The sequence below is a fragment of the Microtus pennsylvanicus genome, chromosome 4 (genome assembly GCF_037038515.1).
Source record: "Microtus pennsylvanicus isolate mMicPen1 chromosome 4, mMicPen1.hap1, whole genome shotgun sequence".
In the NCBI taxonomy this organism is placed as follows: Eukaryota; Metazoa; Chordata; class Mammalia; order Rodentia; family Cricetidae; genus Microtus; species Microtus pennsylvanicus.
Window position 1 is genome coordinate 56,211,169 of NC_134582.1, and position 20,772 is coordinate 56,231,940.

General features: G+C 37.8%; 1 protein-coding gene across 4 annotated transcripts in view; it reads right to left on the bottom strand.

The window, feature by feature from the left end:
- The window catches only part of Kiaa1328 (KIAA1328 ortholog), a 235,784-nt gene that overhangs the window by 137,242 nt on the left and 77,770 nt on the right, over window positions 1-20,772 (bottom strand). For all 4 annotated transcript variants that reach the window (XM_075969143.1, XM_075969142.1, XM_075969141.1 and 1 more), the window contains exon 6: window positions 7,879-8,006. In XM_075969143.1, the coding sequence (XP_075825258.1) occupies window positions 7,879-8,006 (128 nt within the window). The remainder of the gene's footprint in view (window positions 1-7,878; window positions 8,007-20,772) is intronic.

Below are 20,772 nucleotides of genomic sequence, written 5' to 3' on the forward strand. Positions count from 1 at the left end.
AAACTAATCAAAAGGCAGAGAGAGAGCATCCAAATTTACAAAATCAGAAATGAAAAGGGTGATATAACAACAGACACTTTTTGTCATGATATTAATGGTTATATCGAGAACTAACTAATTCTAGAAATAGGCTTTAAATACCTTTCTGTAAATGATTTCTGGTTTGAGTTTCTATCAGTTTTCTGCAGCGAACCATGAGCATGCCTAACGGTGACCTATGCAGTCTCCAAAATAAGGATGGGGTCTCACAATGACAAACAAACCAAGTCTATGATAACACAACTAAGCTGAAAAATACCACCTAAAGTTTGGCTTTGGACTACAGACTGCTCAGAACAGTTTTTGAGGTGGTCAGCTGAGATGATCCTACCTCACAAACTGCACTTTCCCATTACGCATAGACTGGACAATAAATGAAACAGCTAACTCTTCTAAGACTTGACAGTTAACCCAAACTTTCCTTTTCAGGATCCCCTAAAGATATCATTGGCCCCAGACAACTGGCAGTAAATTTAAAAACATGATACCCACATTCCCAAAGGGTGGGGAGGGTTTTTTTTTTTTGGTCACTTACTGGATTATAGATATATGTCATTGTTTAAGGGTTTACAAGTTGTTATTGGTAATGGACAGGAAAAAAGCTATACACAAAGGAGATTAGATTCAGGGTTCTTATTCTGAAAAGAAAAAATGGAAATACAGACATTGTAGGATAAAAGGGTAGATTACTGAATATACTCTGAAAAGAAAAAAGGGAGGATATACATGTGATAAGATAAAAAGGTAGATTATTGAATCTACTTTTTAAAATGAATACTAGTTTTAAATATTTTATAATGGATTGGACATTTGTATATTGTATATACAAATTTGAGATTAATTTTTTTAGAATATACTGTACATACATTTCTACCCTTGTTCATGGTATTGCACTCATACATATCATTTAACAATGTAATGCAAACTTCTAGTTCTTGAAAGTTATTATTACCAACTATTTAGGATAATAAGAAAATGCAGGTTAGTAATTAGTAATTAGTAGCCTATTACAACTTATCTTGTAGTCATATTAGGAATGTTTTCAAGGTCAAACAGAGATATATAGATAGGATGTCTTCAAATATTTCAGAGATCTACAGACTATGGCATTTAAGATGTTTTAACAACAGAGTTTCTTTTTTTCTTTAAATCACAATAAGACATTTTTGGTCCTGGCAGCACCAATATACTTTGGAGAAGATGATGGGCATCAAAGAAACTCCACACAGTTTCCTTTTTTGGTGGCAAAAGTAAACAACAAGGAAACAAAGTGCTTTTGCCTCGATTGCTGATGGTATGCTGTCCACATTGGACAAGCGGGACACAAAGAGAGTGACTACAAAACCTTGCCAAGACAAGGTGGAACAGTCCTTTAAAAACACTGCTTAATAGAAAAGTCTGTAGAATATTTTAAACCTGTAGGATGAAAATGGATACCAAAATATTGCAGAGGAACCTTGGGTTAATGTCCAGGTAGCTAGCTGTTTTTGTCATTTCTCACATTTTTTTGGAAGTTGCTTCATCATATTTCCTGCTTACTCAGGTAATATTATTTCTTTGGTGGGTCTCTGACAAAGTAAGGGGAACACTCATCCTTTGCTGGTGGGAATGCAAACTTGTGCAACCACTTTGGAAATCAATGTGGCGGTTTCTCAGAAAATTGGGAGTCAACCTACCTCAGGATTCAGCAATATCACTCTTGGGAATATACCCAAAAGATGCCCAATCATACTACAAAAGCATTTGTTCAACTATGCTCATAGCAGCATTATTTGTAATGGCCAGAACCTGGAAACAACCTAGATGCCCCTCAACGGAAGAATGGATAAAGAAAATGTGGCACATCTACACATTAGAGTACTTAATCAGTGGTAAAAATAATGACATCTTGAATTTTGCATGCAAATGGATGGAATTAGAAAACACAATCCTGAGAGAGATAACCCAGATCCAAAATTATGAATATGGTATGTACTCACTCATTAGTGGATTCTAGCCATAAACAAAGGACATTGAGCCTATAGTTCATGATCCTAGAGAAGCTAAGCATTAAGGTGAACCCAAATATATTTTCCTGGAAATTGGAAGCAAACAAGATTGCCAGGCAAAAGTTGGAAGCGTGGAGCTGGGGGGAGGGTAGAGGGAAGGGGAGAAAAGGAGAGAGAGGGGAAAAGGGGAGAGTTGGGGAGAGCTTGGGGGAGTGGAATGGTTGATATGGAGGAAGGACGGATATGGGAGTAGGGAAGGAGATATCTAAATTAAGGGAGCCATTTTGGGGTTGGAAAGAGACTTGGCTCTGGAGGGATTCCCAGGAGTCCAAGGGGATGTCCTCATCTAGGACCCTGGGCAGTGGAGTAGTGGCCTTGTCCTGTAGTCAGACTGATGACTATCTTGAATACCACCATAGAACCTTGGTCCGGTGATGGATGGAAACAGAGACAGAGACCCACACTGGAGCACTGGACTGAGCTCCCCAGGTCCAGTTGAAGAGCAGGAGGGAGAATATGAGCAAGGAAGTCAGGATCACAAGGGGTTGGTTCACCCATTGAGACAGTGTGCTTGAGCTAATGGAAGCTCACCAAAGCCAGCTGGACTGGGACTGAATGAGCATGGGATAAAACTGGACCCTCTGAATGTGATTAACAATTGGGGCAGACTGAGGGGCAGATAATGGCACTGGGATTTGTCTCTATTGCATGTACTGGCTTTTTGGGATCCTATTCTCTTTGGATGCATACCTTCCTAAGCCTGGATGTAGGGGGGAGGGCCCTGGACTTTCCACAGGGCAAGGTGCCTTGCCCTCTCTTAGGACTGGAGGGGGGGAGGGGAGGGTGTCTGGGGGAAAAGGAGGGAAGTTGGAGGAGGGAAGGAAGTGGGAATTTTGACTGATATTATTTATAAAGTAATAAAAAAGGAGGAAAAAATAAAAAATTCTAGAAGTAGGAAAAAAAAAACTAGATAGTTACAGTTTTCCTTGTTTACCAGACTCAGAAAGCAAACTCTTTAAAGAGGTGGGAAGTGTTATAAGGTTGAAATATATCAAAAGAGAGTTTTGGATGATAATATAAATTAGGATAGAAAATTAATTCAATACAAGATTTTGGACTCACCAAGATAAAATAGATATTAGGGTATTTTCTCTGAATTTGTCAAATGCCAATGGACTAGATATTGTTGATGTATTTATTACAGCATAAACAGTACATAGTTATTGTACTTGTATATAGTTTTTCTTAAACTAGTTAGAGATTTCTTTTTCATTTTAGAAAAAAGGAGAAATGTAGTGATATTTTGTTTGTGATCTAACAAATAAAGCTTGCATGAAGATCAGAGTGAAGAGCTATGTCTCCAGTTAGCCAGGCAGTAGTGGCACACACCTTTAATCCCAGCACTAAGGAGGTGGAGACAAGAGTGATATGACTGGGCAGAGAGAGGATTAAAGCAGGAGACGGGAGGTCAGGATTCATAGACAGGATCACTCCTTTGGTCTAATCATAGGTAGACATAAGAACTCTCTAGTGGCCAGCTGCCATGCTTCTTTGATCCTTCAGTTTCACTCCTAATTGCTGACTCCAGCTTTTTATTATTAACAATTAAAATTTGTGCTACACCTTTTTTTGTGTTGTTGAATAAAAAAAATCAAAGTCCTTTTGTTAGGGACTGTACTTTAATTGTACAGTTCTGTAGGATATTAAAGAGAGTACCTATTTCTCAGAATAGGGGGCAAAAATTCTTTTAATACTTTGGGTCATCTCTTTACTTTATTGATAGGTTCCTTTGCAGTGGAAAAGCAGCTTTTAAATTTCATAAATTCCACTTCCCAATTTCCGGGATTATTTCTTGTGTTCCTGGAGTTCTTTAAAGAAAGTCTTGCCTATGTCTGTATCTTGACGTGTTTCTCTTTATTCCATGCCCCATGAGTGTGTGTGTGTGTGTGTGTGTATGTGTGTGTGTGTGTGTGCAAAATATGGGTTCATTTTTCTAGCACCATTAGTTGAATAGTCTTTTCCAGTGCGTGTTTCTGATATTTTTGCCAGTTTTTAGGTGTGTCCCCTTTCTCTTTCTCTTGTCTGGATGTTCTGGAGAAGACTCGGAACACTCTATGTTGTTTTAGGAAAGAGTCTGAGTGTGCCAGGAGACAGTGAGCACTCCTGTCTACTACCAGATTTAGGATGATTGTTTCAGTTTTCTTTCCACTTACTATAATCATTTTGGCTTATATTCTTGCTGTATATAACATTTGCCACACTGTAATATGTTCTTGTATTCCTAGATTCCTCAGACTTTTAATCATAAAAGCATACTGAACTTTTTCAAATGCTTTTTCTCCATCTAACCAGATTATCCTGTGATTTCTGTTCTGATGTATAGCTACAGAACATATTAAATGTACTGATCTTTATATGTTGAAGTAACTCTGTATCCCTAACATGAAGCCAACTTGGCTGTGATAATCTTTTTATGTGTTCTTAAATTTGATATTCAGAATTTTTGCATCTGTATTCATGAAGGGAATTGATCTAAACTTTTCTGTCTTAGCTGTATCACCAGCACGTTTTGGTATCTGAGAAATAATAGTTTTGTAGAATGAGTTGCAGAGCATTTTTCCCCTTTATGCTTTGTGAAATACTGTGAGAAGTATTGTTAACAGGTCATTCCTAAAAGTTTGGTAGATCTCAACGGTGAATCAGTCTTACACTTCTTTGTGGGGAGATGTTTCATTATCACTTCTAACATAGCTTGTAATTGGGTTAAAAAGCTGATATAATCTTGACTTAATTTTATTAGGCTATATATATCTAGGAATTGATTAATTTTGTCTACATTTTCCAATTTATTGGAATATAAGCTTTCCATATATTCCCTAATGTTCCTCTGGAATTTATTAGGGTCTGCTGTAACAATTTCCATTTTATCTCTAATTTCTTGTTTTGGGTATTTTTTCACCTTTGGTTAGCTTGGCTAGAGGCTTGTCAACCATCTTTATCTTTCAAATTACCAGCTTTTTGAGTCTATATATTGTAATTGTATTCTTTATTTCATTATTTTGCCTTAATATTTATTATTTATTGACATCTGCTGTATTTTTTTGTCTTTTTATTTTTCTAGAACCCTGAAGTGGATCATTAGCTTACTTACTTGAGGTCACTCTGATCCTTATACCAGACTCAGAGCATAGCACCACCTATGTAACAAGCAGTATGCCTGATTTTAGAACACTGTGTAAAAGAAGTGGATGGATAAACTAATTACAATAACATCACAGTGCTCTGCAAAGATGGGCACAGGCTAGTTGTGAATACATTAAGAGAACACTAGACTTCATGATGAGGAAAGGAGAAAAGAAGTCAGGCCAGTATGGTGCTCTTCCTATGGGAAAGCAGGAAAAGAAAAGAGGGGGCTTCCCAGTGATCAGCTTAGAGAAGCCTGTCACAAGGTATGAACCAGACAACAAAGGAAGTGACCCTTATTCTCTCTTAAAAAAAGAGAGACATTTTCCCTTTTTAAGTCAAACAGCAGAGCCTCGAAGCTGCCTCTAATTCACAGCTTCATTTTCACGGTTTATGAGGACATTTAGAACTTGATCATCAAGTACTTGAGGAAAACATAGTTTAACCTGGAGTGGTGGCTCAGGAGTCAGGAGCACTTGCTGCTCTTGCAGAGGACTGAGTGCAGTTCCCAAAACCTTTGTGGAATAGCTTCTAAGCACCTGTAACTCCAGCTCCAGAGATATGACACCTCAGATATGTGCACACACCCACACAAACACACATACATAGACATGATTTAAAATGAAACATATAGTTCAAAAAGTTCTCTGGATTAAGCAAAAAAAAAAAAAAAAAAAAAAAAAACAAGTGATACTTCTCTCTCCTCTGTCTCTGTCATGGGATTCCCCTCTGTATGATGTGAATACCATTGGTTAATAAAGGACTGCTTTGGACCTATAGCAGGGCAGAACTTAGGTGGGAAAGACTAAACTGAATGCTGGGAGAAGGAAGGTGGAGTAAGGAGAAGTCATGTTGCCCTGCCGGAGACAGATGCTGGAACTTTACCCTGTAAGCCACAGCCTCATGGCAATACACAGATTAATAGACATTGGTTAAATTAGTATGTAAGAGTTAGTCAATAAGAAGCTAGAGCTAATGGTTCAAGCAGTGTTTTAAATGATAGAGTTTCTGTGTGATTATTTAGGGGCTGAGCAGTCAGGAATAAACAAGAGGCTCTCTTTACAACATGTCTCTGTCTTTCTCTGAGTTGGAACACAGGTCTTTACACATGCTACACAGGTGTTCTATCTGCCCCACGTCACACCCCAAGACTAGGTACCTCCTTTAGAGAGCATACTCTCTCCATATACTTGACCAATATTTTCATTCTAATATCTCTTTTAGTTATACCACCCAAGGTTTAGATTAAGTGTGGCAGTTTAACAATGATTATTCATACTTAGCTTACATAAAACCCAACAACAACTAAGGAAGTTTTATTTGTCCACAATTTCAGGTTGGGTCTCTTCCAGGTATTCTTAAAGTCTCCCTAACAACTATCAACTTTTCTTTTCCTCCCTCCTGTTGGTTTTCTTTTTCTTCTTTTCTTTTACTTTAGTGATCATGTCTTGGCTCATAGTCTATGCTCCTAGGATTATAAGACTCTATTAATACTGTTAATAGAGTTTCCCTGCTGCAGTTCCCTCTTAAATAAGTTGCCTTTGTTTTGTGCTGTCTCATTCAACTAGGTTATGCCAAGGGCGTGAGCAGGAATGTGATGAGGAACATAAAACTGACCTTCACAAGCACTCTGGCCTAAAGGCACCTACAGGACTGTCAACCTCCTTTTAGACAGTGAAGGCATGCATAGAAATAACATAAGCTGCCACTTCCCTCTGTGGTCACTGTAAAATCTAGCTTTCTGAAAACAGAGTAAAAATGGTCTATGTTAAACAACTCAGCTAAACCACATAACATGGCATTAATATAGTTGGGATTTTTGTTTTCACTTTCCCATATATGCAAATTATAGTTTTAAAACTAGGATTCCATTAGCTAAAACTCTTAACCCATGTAAGGTAGATGTCTCCTGTCTGAGCAGCAATGTTCTTAAGAAAGTTTGCAAGAAATCCTCACGTTTGACCTTTGAGTTTTGACACTACTTGGGAAATGGTAGTTAACACATTCCCTGCATTTTCATAATATGAATTTTTATGACAGTTATTTGTATGTTAATATATAAAGATTATTTTTTGCTATTTGAAGATTTAAACTCATAAAAACAGAAGAAAGACATCAAATATCAGTGTTAGAAGGCCAGAAATGTGACTAAAGTATCTGATTTTACATCATAAAAGGCAAGATTCTCTGAATACTCATCAATTAATGTCATATAGTTAATTATAAACACTTGTATATTTAAATGTACAAATTAACATATACAAGCTTACACAGTTCTAAATATTCATCAGTTGATGTTATGTGGTTACTTATAAATACTCATATATTTAAATATTTAATACATGCAAACATACAGAAGCCACCAAATAGCTTTTTATTCAAGAACTAAAAACAGAAAGGGGTTTTCCAAAAGGAAACCACTGCTCTTTATTAAGTAACCATCAGTGCATTTTCTTATCCCATCAACTCTCTCTCCAGTAACCCCCTCCTGCTTCAAGTTTCTGTTTCTGATCACTAGATTTCTAAAACAACAGGAGAGGAAAAGAAAAGAAGAGGGCCACAGTCAGGGAAGCCAAGAGATAGTTATATATTTTAAAACAGCATGCATATAATGTGATTTCCAACATAAAAGGAAAAGGAACCTTCTGGGTCAGAAGAGGTCACTTACCTGCTGCTCCTGTGCTCTAGCAGCACCAAGTTCTGAGAGTGACATGGTGAGCTTCTCTTGCTGTTCTGATAGGTACCTCTGGTAGAGACTTAGAAGTTCTTGGCATTCTCTATACTGTAGCTGAAGAGGTGAGATTGCAAATTAAGGAGAAAAAACTGGTTCATATACAGATTTCAATAAAGAAGACAAAAGCAGAAATACAACAACATTTGGTCAGAGGCAGTGAGTATGGGGTCATCAGATAAAAGCAGTGTATGTGTCCAGTCACAAAGCAATAATTTTAATAAATAAAGTAGCACTGAAGCCAGGTAGTGGTGAAACATGCCCTTAATCCCAGCACTCAGGAGGCAGAGGCAGTGGATCTCTGTGAGTTCTCCAAAGTTACACAGAGAAATCCTGTCTCAAAAAACCAAAACCAAACAACAACAACAACAAGAATGTAGATCTGGCCATCCCAGTGAAGAGACATTTCTCTTAGTTCTTTGCAGAGTTATGCAAAGGAACACCTATCACATTACGTAAACAAGCAAAATGAAGCAGAGCATAGACTGTATGACTGCAATCCCATGTGCCCAAGGATGGACTGGGCAAAAGAGTCAGACATAGAAAGAAGGAAAAGGGAAAAGGAAAAAAGAGGAGAAAGAAAAGATAAGGTATGAAAAGGGAAGAGAAGGAAAGGAAAGGAAAAAGATAAGAAACCAATGATTTAAATTTAAGAGTTAAAATTATAACAATCTCAGACCTGACACAGCCAACACCACAGGAACATATACAGGGGAAGGAACTATTGAGCAAGTGAGCCAGAGACAGAGACCAATGAGGGTCCAGACATGAATCTGGGACCTTCAAGGGAGTAAGTAGCCCTTAGCCAGGAACTCTATGGGTCTGGGCGTGAGTCTAAGACCTCCAATGGAACTAGGCCTGAGCTAGGACCTCTGCTGGTCTGGGCATGAATCTGGGACCTTCAATGGAGTAGGCAAAAACCAGAGATCTTTAAGGGTCCAGGTATGAGTCTGGGACCTCAGGGGGAGTAGGCCTGAGCCAGGACCTTTGTGGGTCCAGGCGTTGGTCTGGGACATCAAAGGGAATAGGCAGGAACCAGAAACCTCTGTGGGTTTAAGCCTGAGTCTGGGATCTCTGAGGGATTAAGCCTGAGCCAGGCCCTCTGCTGGTCTGGGCATACCCGAGCCTGGGAACTCTGAGGGAGTAGAACAGAGTCAAAGACCTTTGCAGGACCAATTCTAAGCCAGGGACCTAGGAAGGATTGGGTCCAGACCAGGATTTACAGAAACAGATTAAAGCCAGTAATAGGCCAAAGTAGGGCGGAGGCAACTAATTCCACCTTGGGCTGGGGCAGGCCTGGGGCAACGAATTCCACAGGAATGAGACTGAACCAGAGACCTAGGCCAGAGTAGGCCTGAGAAAGCTAGCTCCATGGGAGCAGGAGTGAAGCCAGTCCAGGGACATTGGTGGACCAGAACTAAGCCAGCAAACCTGGGACTGAACAGACCTGAGACAGCAAACCCCACAGAGAATGCCCACCAAAATCCCAGCAAAATTCTTCACAGATCTTGAAAGAATGGTACTCAACTTCATATGAAAAAGCAAAAGACCCAGGATAGCCAAAACAATCCTGTGAAATAAAAGAACTTCTGGGGGCATTACAATCTCTGACTTCAAATTCTAGTACAGAGCTACAGTACTGAAAACAGCCTGGTATTGGCATAAAAACAGACAGGAGGACCAATGGAACCAAATTGAAGACTCAGATATTAATCCACACACCTTCGAACACCTGATTTTTGACAAAAAAAATCAAATGGAAAAAAGAAAGCATATTTAACAAATGGATATCGACATGTAGAAGAAAAAATAGGCCCATATCTATCACCATGCACAAAACTCAAGTCCAAATGGATCAAACACCTCAACATAAAGCCAGCCACACTGAACCTCAAATAAGAGAAAGTGGGAAGTACACTTGAATGCATTGGCACAGGAGACCGCTCCCTAAATATAACCCCAGCAGCACAGACACTTAAATAATTAATAAATGGTACCTCCTAAAACTGAAAAGCTTCGTTAAAGCAAAGGACATGGTCAGTAAGACAAAATGTCAGCCTACAGAATGGAAAAAGATCTTCACTAACCCCACATCAAGACAGAGGTCTGATCTCCAAAATATACAAAGAACTCAAAAAAAAAAAAACAAAACCAAAAACTGGTCATCAAAAGAACACATAATCCAATAAAAAAAAATGGAATACAGACCTAAACAGAGAACTCTCAATAGAGGAATCTAAAATGGCTGAAAGACACTTAAGGAAATGTTTAACACCCTTAGTCATCAGAGAAATGCAAATCAAACCAACTCTGAGAATCCATCTTACACCGGTATGAATGGCCAAGATCAAAAACACTGATGATAACTTATCCTGGAGAGGTTGTGGGGAAAAGGGAACACTTCTGCATTGCTGGTGGGAATGCAAGCTGGTACAGTCCCTTTGGATCAGTATGGTGATTTCTCTGAAATTTAGGAAGCAACCTTCCTCAAGACCCAGTAATACCAATTTTGGGTATATATCCAAAGGATGCTCAGTCATGCCACAAGGACATATATTCAACTTTGTTTATAGTAGCATTGTTTGTCATAGCCGGAACCTGGAAACAACCTAAATGCCCCTCGACCAAAGAATGGATAAGGAAAATGTGGTACATTTACACAATGGAGTACTACATAGCAGAAAAAAATAACTACAAGTGGATGGAGCTAGAAAACATCATTTTGAGTGAGGCAACCCATACCCAGAAAGACAATTATCACATGTACTCACTCATAAGTGGTTTTTAAACATAAAGAAAACCAGCCCACAAATCACAATCCCAGCATACCAAGACAACAATGAGGACCCTAAGAATGACATACATAGATCTACATAGGAAGTAGAAAAAGACAAGATCTCCTGAAGTAAATTGGGAGCATGGGGACTTTGGGAGAGGGTTGAAGTGGAGGGGAAAGGCAAGGAGGGGAGCAGAGAAAAATCAATAAACAAAAAAAAAACCTATAACAATCTCAGAAGAAATCATACAAGTGCTTCTTTGTGACTTTGAATTAAGAAACCGCAAAAAAATGCCTCAAAATGAAATATGTTGATATTGTATATATGGTAAAGAATTAATATTCAGAATATATAAACAGCTCCAATAACTAAACATAAATAATATTAATCTAATTTTAAAAACTGTCAAAGGCTGAGGCAATCTGCAAAAGGAAATATGTAGATGACCAAGCAAGTAAAAGAAGCTAACCACAACTGGATATCGGGGAGAAAGGTAAATAAATGCACTAGGAGAAAGGACTTTATATCCAGTAGGACAGCCTTAATCAAAGACTCATTAGCCGGGCGGTGGTGGCCATGCCTTTAATCCCAGCACTCAGGAGGCAGAGGCAGGCGGATCTCTGTGAGTTTGAGACCAGCCTGGTCTACAGAGCTAGTTCCAGGACAGGCTCCAAAACCACAGAGAAACCCTGTCTCGAAAAACAAAAAAAAAAGAAAAAAAAAGACTCATGAAGGCAAGTCTAACAAGGACATACTCAAGTGGAACCTTCCAGGCTATCTAACAGGCATGTAAACGTACCGCTACTTTGAAAAACAAATTAGTAGTATTTTAAAAGTGTGAATTTACTACATAATCCAATATATCTCATCATCCAGGAAAGAAATTTTAAAAAGCCTAAACAAAAAAACTCATACATGGCATCTTCAGAGCAGCCCTGCTTATAGTAGTTTAGAAGCAACAAGAACCTTAATAATGTCCATCAATTTATCAACAGAGCACTATCTATAAAATAGAACATCTTTTGATCATAAATAAATGAGGAATTGTTACATAATACAAACCTTGAAAATATCATGTCATGAAGAAGAGTACTTACACAAAGAGTAGATATCATAAGCATTTATTTTTTTAACGTAACTATTTTTTTTTAATTGAGAAAAGGAAAAAAAAGTTTCCCCATCCTCCCAGCCTCCCATTTCCCTCCCCTGCCTCCCACCCTTCTCCCTCTCCCCCTACTCCTCTCCTCCTCCCTCTCCAGTCCAAAGAGCAGTCAGGGTTCCCTGCCCTGAGGAAAGTCCAAGGTCCTCCCCCCTCCATCCATGTCTAGGAGGTGAACATCCAAACTGGCTAGGCTCCCTACTTCATGTTCTGGCTTTGTGGGAGCCTAGCCAGTTTGGATGTTCACCTTCATAAGCATTTATCTTTATGAGAAGTCAAGAATAGGCAAGTCAAACAAGGAAGTAGATTGGTGTTGCTAAGACTGGAGGAGAGGAGCTTGGGCAATGGGTGCAGGTTTGGAACTAGGTTTTGGAGTGAGATAATGGCAGGGTTGTTACTCGGGAAAATGTCATTTACTTGTACACTTGGAAATGTCAGATTTTTATGTAAACATTATCTTAATGATTATTTCCTATTTTATACATTAAGTTCCTAACTCTATTAAGCATAAAGGGATTATACTTTGAATTTTTGTCTTGTTTTGCATATTAATAATCACATCCCTAATACTGTTACCAGGAATTTTCTGCTGTGCTCCTCCCCCCCCCACATCTCCTAGCATGTGAAGAATGCTCAATGTAAACACACTAAGTCCAACTTCATAGGTCAGACACCTCCCAGTTTCTTAATGTTCTCCCTTCTTAATTTTCTCCCTTTTCCTCAGATCATTTCTGAATCTCCCTCTCAGCATTTATTTAGGTATGCTGTTGGCATAAGAATTACTGTCCAATGGGATTACTCTATACATATACTTCTACACCAGATCATCATGATTAAGAACAGGGATAATATTTCTTAAATGTCAAAAATTGTAACTAGTTTCAATATTCCTTAACATTTTCATAACCTAATCATTGCTTCTGGGCAGATTCCTGTTCTAATAACTTTTGCCAATCATAACTGCATAAATAACCAACTGCTTCATTATTCTGGTTATTAACCTTTAACAAAAAGGAGCCCAAGATGGCTTATAGGAGAAGACTGGCTCACAGTGAAAGGCCAGGTCACTGAGCTTATAGAATACATTAATTCCAAGAGCTTACTGAATACTTAGCATCTGAAACAATAGCAGAAATAACAGAGCAAGAACAGTGGTCTAAATAAAGTAATAGTTTTTAATGTTAATCTATGTTGGATTCCTGTGGTTTTACATTTCTGGTTGTGTGTGTGTGTGTGTGTGTGTGTGTGTGTGTGTGTGTGTGTGTGTGTGTGTGTGTAAACTTTAAGAGACACAAATGATTTGTTTGGTCCCAAGGTGTTTGTGACAGCTATTATGAATACAAAACGTTTTTTTTTCCAGCTGATACCATAGGCAATAATATTTATAATGGATGAATGTCTAGTCACAGAATACAAATTTTATTCTGGTAAAAAGCAAGCACAATTACACAGACTATGAGTTAACGTCAGCATTTGACATGAGATATAGACATTAAATACATGCCATGTGTCAGTGTGGTGTTTTGACTAAAAATGGCCCCCACAGGCTTATAGGGAATGGCACTATAAGGAGGTGTAGCCTTGTTGGAGTAGTGCCTTTGCTGGAAGAAATGCATCATTAACAGGTGGGTTTTGAGGTCACAAATGTTCAAGCCAGGTCTAGTGTGACATTCACTTCCTGCTGCCTGCCAATTCGGATATAGAACTCTTAGCTCCTTCTCCAGCACCACATCTACCTGCAGACTGCCATGCTTCCATCATGTCTGAAATTGTCAGCCAGTCCCACTTGTATTTTGTAAGCAGCAGGATATAAAAATGTATAGTCTTACCTTTAGTTTTTAAATCTCTTTCTTGATTTTACAAGATTTGAGAACGACCCATATTTCCTTTTCCCTAGCATAGTGAGACTTAAGCCCTGTACCTGGAGTGAGATCTTAGGAAAATTCAAGTAAAAGTCTTCTTCACTGAAGGGAGGACTTACTTACCTGAATCTTGGTTATGTAACTGAAAAGGATGTACTAGATATAAGAGATGAAACCTGAGAAAAAGGTGTACAACAAACCCTGAAACAAATAGGCATGCTGCAGCACGGCTGACCACCGTGGAGAAGTGAGAAAAGCAACCAGTTACCACAGTCTGGAGTGAAGAATAAGTCCTCACAAATGACCCACACCAGTAGCAACTTGTATTGAGTAAGATCCCATTGAAATCTAAACAACTAAGTCAATCAGGTGAAGAGGCTACAGTGAACGATTTCTTCCAGCAGCATAAAGACTTAACATGAAAATGGACCACACAGAAAAGGAAAATGAAGCCTCTGAGTAGAATGAATATGGTGACACATGAAACAGTAAGGACTCTGAGGTGGGGAAACTAAAGACCAGACAAAATAGCCTAGCGGGCTGCTAAAATGAAAAGATATTGTAACTCGAACTCTCTCTCTGGTCCAGCAAAATCCACTGCCATCACCCACCTTAGCCTCTACTCTGATGTTGGGAATACCACTTGATCTGGTACTGAGTATCTGCCTTCTTACAGATAAAGTCAAGAGAAAAGATTCATCATTAAAGGAGAAACCAGGCAGCATAGCCAAGGTTGCTTTATTTCAGCCAGACACCACAGAAAAAGATTGCAACTCCTCCGGGGACTTCAGGGAGCCCACGCACCACCCTCTTTCCCCAGGGGTGGTTCCACAGAAGAAGGGAGTGAAAGCCAGGAATTGAATCATCACTGGAAGCTTCATGAGAAGAAGCTTCACTCCACTTAACATTAAGATATCCCTGTTTGCAAGAGTAGGATAGGAAGCTAATCAGAACTGAAGAAGTTTACTGTTCCAGCAGCAGAATGGAAGTCACCAGGAAAGCCTCTGCCTTTATCAGGTGGTAATGATTTTTACAGGTGATTAAGCTTCCATCCCCTCCCAGCAATAAAGAGGTGCTTATTCCCATGTGCCAAAGAATGTATAGGAAGGACCCTGAACTTTCAAATGCAATGCAGTACCTCTTCTTTTCCACTGGTGTGATATCAGAAAGGTATACTAAAAAAAGAGGATTTAAATAGGACTATAATACAATATTTCAATTGTCCATAACACAGTTATCATAGGCCATACCAAGAGCCAAGAAAATATCAATTCAATGAGAAAAGAAAATCAACCGGTATCAATACTGAAATAACCCAGATGTTAGATAAGAATTTTATTGTTTACTGCAAAGGACTTTAAACTGGTCATCCTGAAATGTTTCAATATGTATGCTTCAAACAAATGAAAAATTAGAATGCCTCAGAAAAGAAACAGCAAATACAGAAAAATTAAATTGAAAATTAGAAACTGAAAATTATAATAATCAAAATAAAATGCCCTCTGCAAGGACTCAATAAAATAAAAGACACGGGAAAACTAATGACGTTGAAAATACAATACACAGTACACCTCCTGAACAGCAGAGAGAAAACAGATGAAAAAAGAAAATAAACATAGCCTACAGGAACTATGGCAACATAACAAAAGATTCACCTGAGTGCCACTCCAATACCAGAAAGAGAGCACAAGGAAGGGGATGGAAGAACATTCAAAGATGTAACAGCTGAAAGTTGAGCAAACCCTGAACAGAATTAACTCCTAAAAATCCATGTCAAGAAACATCATTGTCAAATTCTGAACGCAAAAGACAGAAGTTTGGGGAAAGAATGTGGAGGAGGGGGAAAGAGAAATAATCTTGAGAGCAAGGTGGAAGTCATACCCAATAAAGGGAAAATGATAAATGACAAGGATCTCATTATGAAACATGGATATTGGAAGACAGCAGCATGTTTTTTTTTTTTTCATGTGGGGATACTAAAGACCAGACAAGATGGCCTAGCGGGCTGCCAAAATGAAAAGATATTGTAACTCGAACTCTCTCTCTGGTCCAGCAAAATCCACTGCCATCACCCACCTTAGCCTCTACTCTGATGTTGGGAATACCACTTGATCTGGTACTGAGTATTTGCCTTCTTACAAATAAAGTCAAGAGAAAAGATTCATCATTAAAGGAGAAACCAGGCAGAAAGAACTGTCTGTCTAGATTTGGATATTCAGCAAATATATCCTTCTGACATGGATAAATCAAGGAATTCTCAAATGAAGGATACCTACAAGAATTCATTGTTATCTAGTATAAAGGACTAAAGAGGGCTCTAAGCAAGAAGGAAATGATAAAGGGCTGAATTTTAAAATATCATGGAGGAATAAAAAAAAAAGAACCCAACTCCAGACAGACAAAACTACTTGCTTTCTTGTCTTGAGTTTTGTAAATTATATGTGACAGACAAAACATGTAAAACTTTAACACTGAGAGATGAAAGAAAACAACAAAAAAAAAACCTTAACAACCTTGGAGAGAAACAAACAAAAGCAACTTATTTTTAAGTACATCCTATTTTTATTAATAAGGCAGATGGCTTTTACGTACTTGAAGCTTTTAAAATCACATTTTATTCATTTACAACTGGGTGTGCACATGCATGTGTGTGCAAATACGTGTGGGTGCCTGCATGTAGGAGTCAGCTCACTATTTCCACTTTGTGTATCCTGGGAATTGAACTCAGATATCCAGGGTTGGTAACAGGTTGCCTAGCCAGTTGAGCCAGCCAGCCAGCCCCAGTATATTATTACCTCACATTGTGGTATCTGCTCAGTGTTAAATAAGTGCATCAACAGGTGACTGTCCGCCTATGTTCCTCTTCTAGTTCAGGACATTCTTTAGATTAGGCCATCTTTACCCTACGTAACTTCTGGCTACTGGCCTACTACGTGCACTCTAAGCATAACCCTTTTCAAATAGTGCTTGCCGTTTACATAGTCAAGATGCTTCTTTCTATTATCACTAAAATTCTGAAGAGATTAACACACATGCCTAATCTCTATTTCAGCATTTCCAATTGAACATGTGGCCAGCCTCAGTCTACTCAAACCATATCTTGAAAAGTATTCTCTAATTTAAAATGCATCAATTTGATTTCAATTTCTATCTTACTTGCTAATTACTGACTCCTTCTTCAAAGGACCTTTGCCTTCGTTTCTTAGTTGCTGACCATTCCTGCTGCTTCTGTTTACACTCTGTTCTGTTCTTAAATCTTGTTCATTGGCTCCCTTCCATGCGCACATCATCAAATGCAGAAAATCTCTCCTATAATTAAACCTATCCAGTTAAATCAGTAAAAATGATCTTTCACTCTCCAGTAGTTTCAGACTCAGTATATATGCCAGTGACTCCAAATATTATTTCTTAACTACCCAAGAAAGCAGAATGACAGAGGTGCCATGGTGGTAGGACTATGATCTAGTACTGTTTACAAACATACACGGCAAAATAGATTTTATAAGATGCAATAAGACAATTCACTATTCATTTCAACCTTCAATTTCTCTGATCAATTTCAAGTTAAAATGTTGATTTTACCTTTAAATTAAAAATGTTGATGTTCAAAAAGGCAAATAATCTTCTCAACAAGGGCTAGATGTTAATAACTAATACTCCCTTATAATACACCAGGTCTCAAAAAAATGAATATTGAATATCCTTGTGCTGGCACATGTGAGTACCTACATTTCAGTTTCATGGAAGGATGAGGGTGGATGCAATCCCACTGCATGTGGGGAGTAAGGCGTCATTACTGGGCTACTTCCTAGAGTAAAGAGTGGGAATCTTCTGTCTTCAAAAATTGAGAGAGAAGTTTTAAATGTATGTGTTAGTTCAACTGCATGTTAAATCTTCTCTCTATTAAGTAGCAGGAGCCAGTAATAATTTAGGTAAAAACATGTATTTCCTAAAATATAGACAATCCCACAATTGAATGCCCAATGTTGATAATTCATAAGAGATCAACAAAAGTGAAATGCAAGGCCTACTGTTGTCCTGGCACTAAGTGACAGAAAGGTTACTCTCCGGCTAAGAATTGTTCTGGATTATGTTTTCTTATTAAAAAAATATTTAGATCACAAAATTAAACAAATAAAAGCAACACTGCATAATTTAGCTGTCATTCTCTACCAAATTACTTATAACTGTAGCCATAAAATGATAATAATTTGCCATATGTGCAGCTGCAAAGCTAAGAAAAGCACTGGTCAGTACAACACAAAATGTGAACCTATTACCCCCCCTACTGTCCATGAACCTGAATTGCAATAAAATAAAGTTTTATTTCTCCAATAAGACAGGAAAAGAGTTCTGTTTTAACACTGCTTTAGAATACATAAATTTGTGATGAACTTGGGTATGATACATGCATAATGTGAGTATCACTGTGACAGACACAAGGTACAGGTGGAAAACTACAACTTAATGCAAAATTGCTAAAATAAAAAATGTGTGCCCTGAGCCTCAAGCCTCACACACCTCTCCCACTGTCCACTTATGTGTCAACACACACACACACACACACACACACACACACACACACACACACACACTACAGCTTTCATAAGGAAACATAGTTTCATTAGCCTCCCTCTACTGTTACCTACATAAGTTTTGTGTAATCCTTTCAGTGTTTTCAAAATAGTGAGCTACAGGTAAAGCACCCTACTTATTATAGCATTTAACATGACACAGAGGAAGAAAGATGAGAATGCCTCACTGAGGTACCAAGTCATGTGGCTAAACATAGATAAGAATTATGGGTTAAGTTGTAAGAGCTAGTTAATAATAAGCCTGAGCTAATAGGTCAAACAGTTTATAATTAATATAAGCCTCTGTGTGTTTTGATGGGACTGAAAAGCTGCAGGACTCTGCAGGACTGAAATTTCTATCTACAAATATGTGCAAAACTACACTGCCAATTTTATTAAGTTTATTTTTTCACTTTTTAAGAGGTTTTATTAGTAATTTTTGAGTGTTGGGGCCCTAAACTCACTTGCTCAAATATCTTGTGTTGTCTTACCACACAATTTTGCATTATATAATGATTTTCAGAAATCCCTGTGTGTGCATATATATATACGTGTGCTTGTGCATGCTTATAGAACAGCTGACTGTATAACCTGTATAACAATAAAATTTTATTAAATCTATCCTATTAACATGTGGGACTAAAGCATTTATAAATATCAAAATCATATAAATTTTTGGATATAGTATCATTATATAGTCTATTTTAACCTTAAATTCTCAATCTTCCACCTTCAGACTCCTAAGTACTGAGATTCAGGTATGACTAGCCCAGCTAGCTTAAAATGTTTTATTTGTCTACTTCTTTTATCACCATTTCCCTATTGTCTCCATTTAAATAGGCTCTTTCCTAAGTTACAGATCTTCACAAGAATTTAGGAGTAAATATTTATCTATGTGCATAGACTACAATAAAACACAGTCACATTCCTTTTTAAAAAAATGTTGTTTTTCCAATTCACTATTTCCCATTCAATACCCTATTGACTATGGCACATGGTCCTGTTCTAATTTTACTATGAAGACCTCTTCAGATGTGAAGTAAAGGTCTGAAATGAGGAAAAGTTTCTGCTAAATAAAAACATAGGATCTTTTAAATTAAAATACCTGAAGTAAGTTTCTCTGGTATATAAAATATAAGTACCATCTACAATGGTATTAATAATTTCTGTGATAGGCAGAGTTGAAGTAATCAGCTAGCATATTATATGGTAAGAGAAGAGATACTGTGGGGACAGGGTGAAATGACATGTCTGGTCTCACAAAAATGAATATGAAGAATGGGCAATGTATTAGAATGAGGAAAGTATGGTTGTAAAGATCCTGAAAAAGGAGAGAGACCTGGGTGTGAATCCAGCTTTTTTTGACAGCTTCCATGTCACTGTGCTCACAATACCAAATCTTCTCAGTAATTTTTCTTAGAACCAAGGATAAAAGGCCTGCTCTAGGGATGAGAAAATATAAAGTGGTCCCATTAAGCCTATGCTTTAAAGGAACTCAAATATTACCTGTGGTGTTTTGATTGAAAATGGCTCACACAGACACATAATTGAATAGTTTTACACATGATGGCTGTTTAGGAAGAATTAGGGGGTGTAGTTTTGGTGGGTGAGTGATGTGGGATGTCCTTCTATATGTGTTGCTTTTATTGGATAATGAATAAAGAAGCTTCCTTTGGCCTGTGATAGGGCAGAATAGAGCTGGGCAGGAAAACTAAACTGAATGCTGGGAGAAAGAAGGTGGAGTCAGTGAGAAGCCATGTAGTAGCCGCTGAAGACAGATGCACAGGAACCTTGCCAGTAAACCATAATAATAATAATCCATAAAATAATAGAAATGGGTTAATTTAAGAAATAAGAGCTAGCTAGCAATATTCTTAAGCTATTGGCCAAGCAGTGTTTTAAATAATATAGTTTCTGTGTGATATTTTAGGAATGAACAAGCATCTTCTGACAACAAAGGAGGTGTGTCTCAGAGGGTGGGTTTTGAGGTCTCAAAATTCTACACCAGATCTTATTTTTGACACCTTCTCTAACTTGCAGATAAGATGAAATAGCTCAGGTACTACTCCAGTGCCAGCTTACCTGACTGCTGCTATGTTCCCCACCACGAAAGTCAGTGACCCAGTCTTTAAAATTGTAAATGAGACCCTAATTAAATGATTCCTTAAATAAAAAAATTTTTTTGTCTTGTATATGCCATTCAAAATAAAAGATGAAAATGTGATATTAAAAGAGAATGGAGTTTAAAAGAAAATACAATCCAAACACATTTTCACAAATAAAAAGTACAGTATCTCATAGGTTTTTCATTTTTCCTAAAAGGAAAAAATTTCATTGAGGCAAAAGGGAATTCAAGTTAACCTTTCAGATCTGACAATACTTCATTTAGTTAACAGCTTTTCTCACATGACTTCCTAACTTCCATATTATCAACTTGCTAGAAAAAGAAAAAACAAATT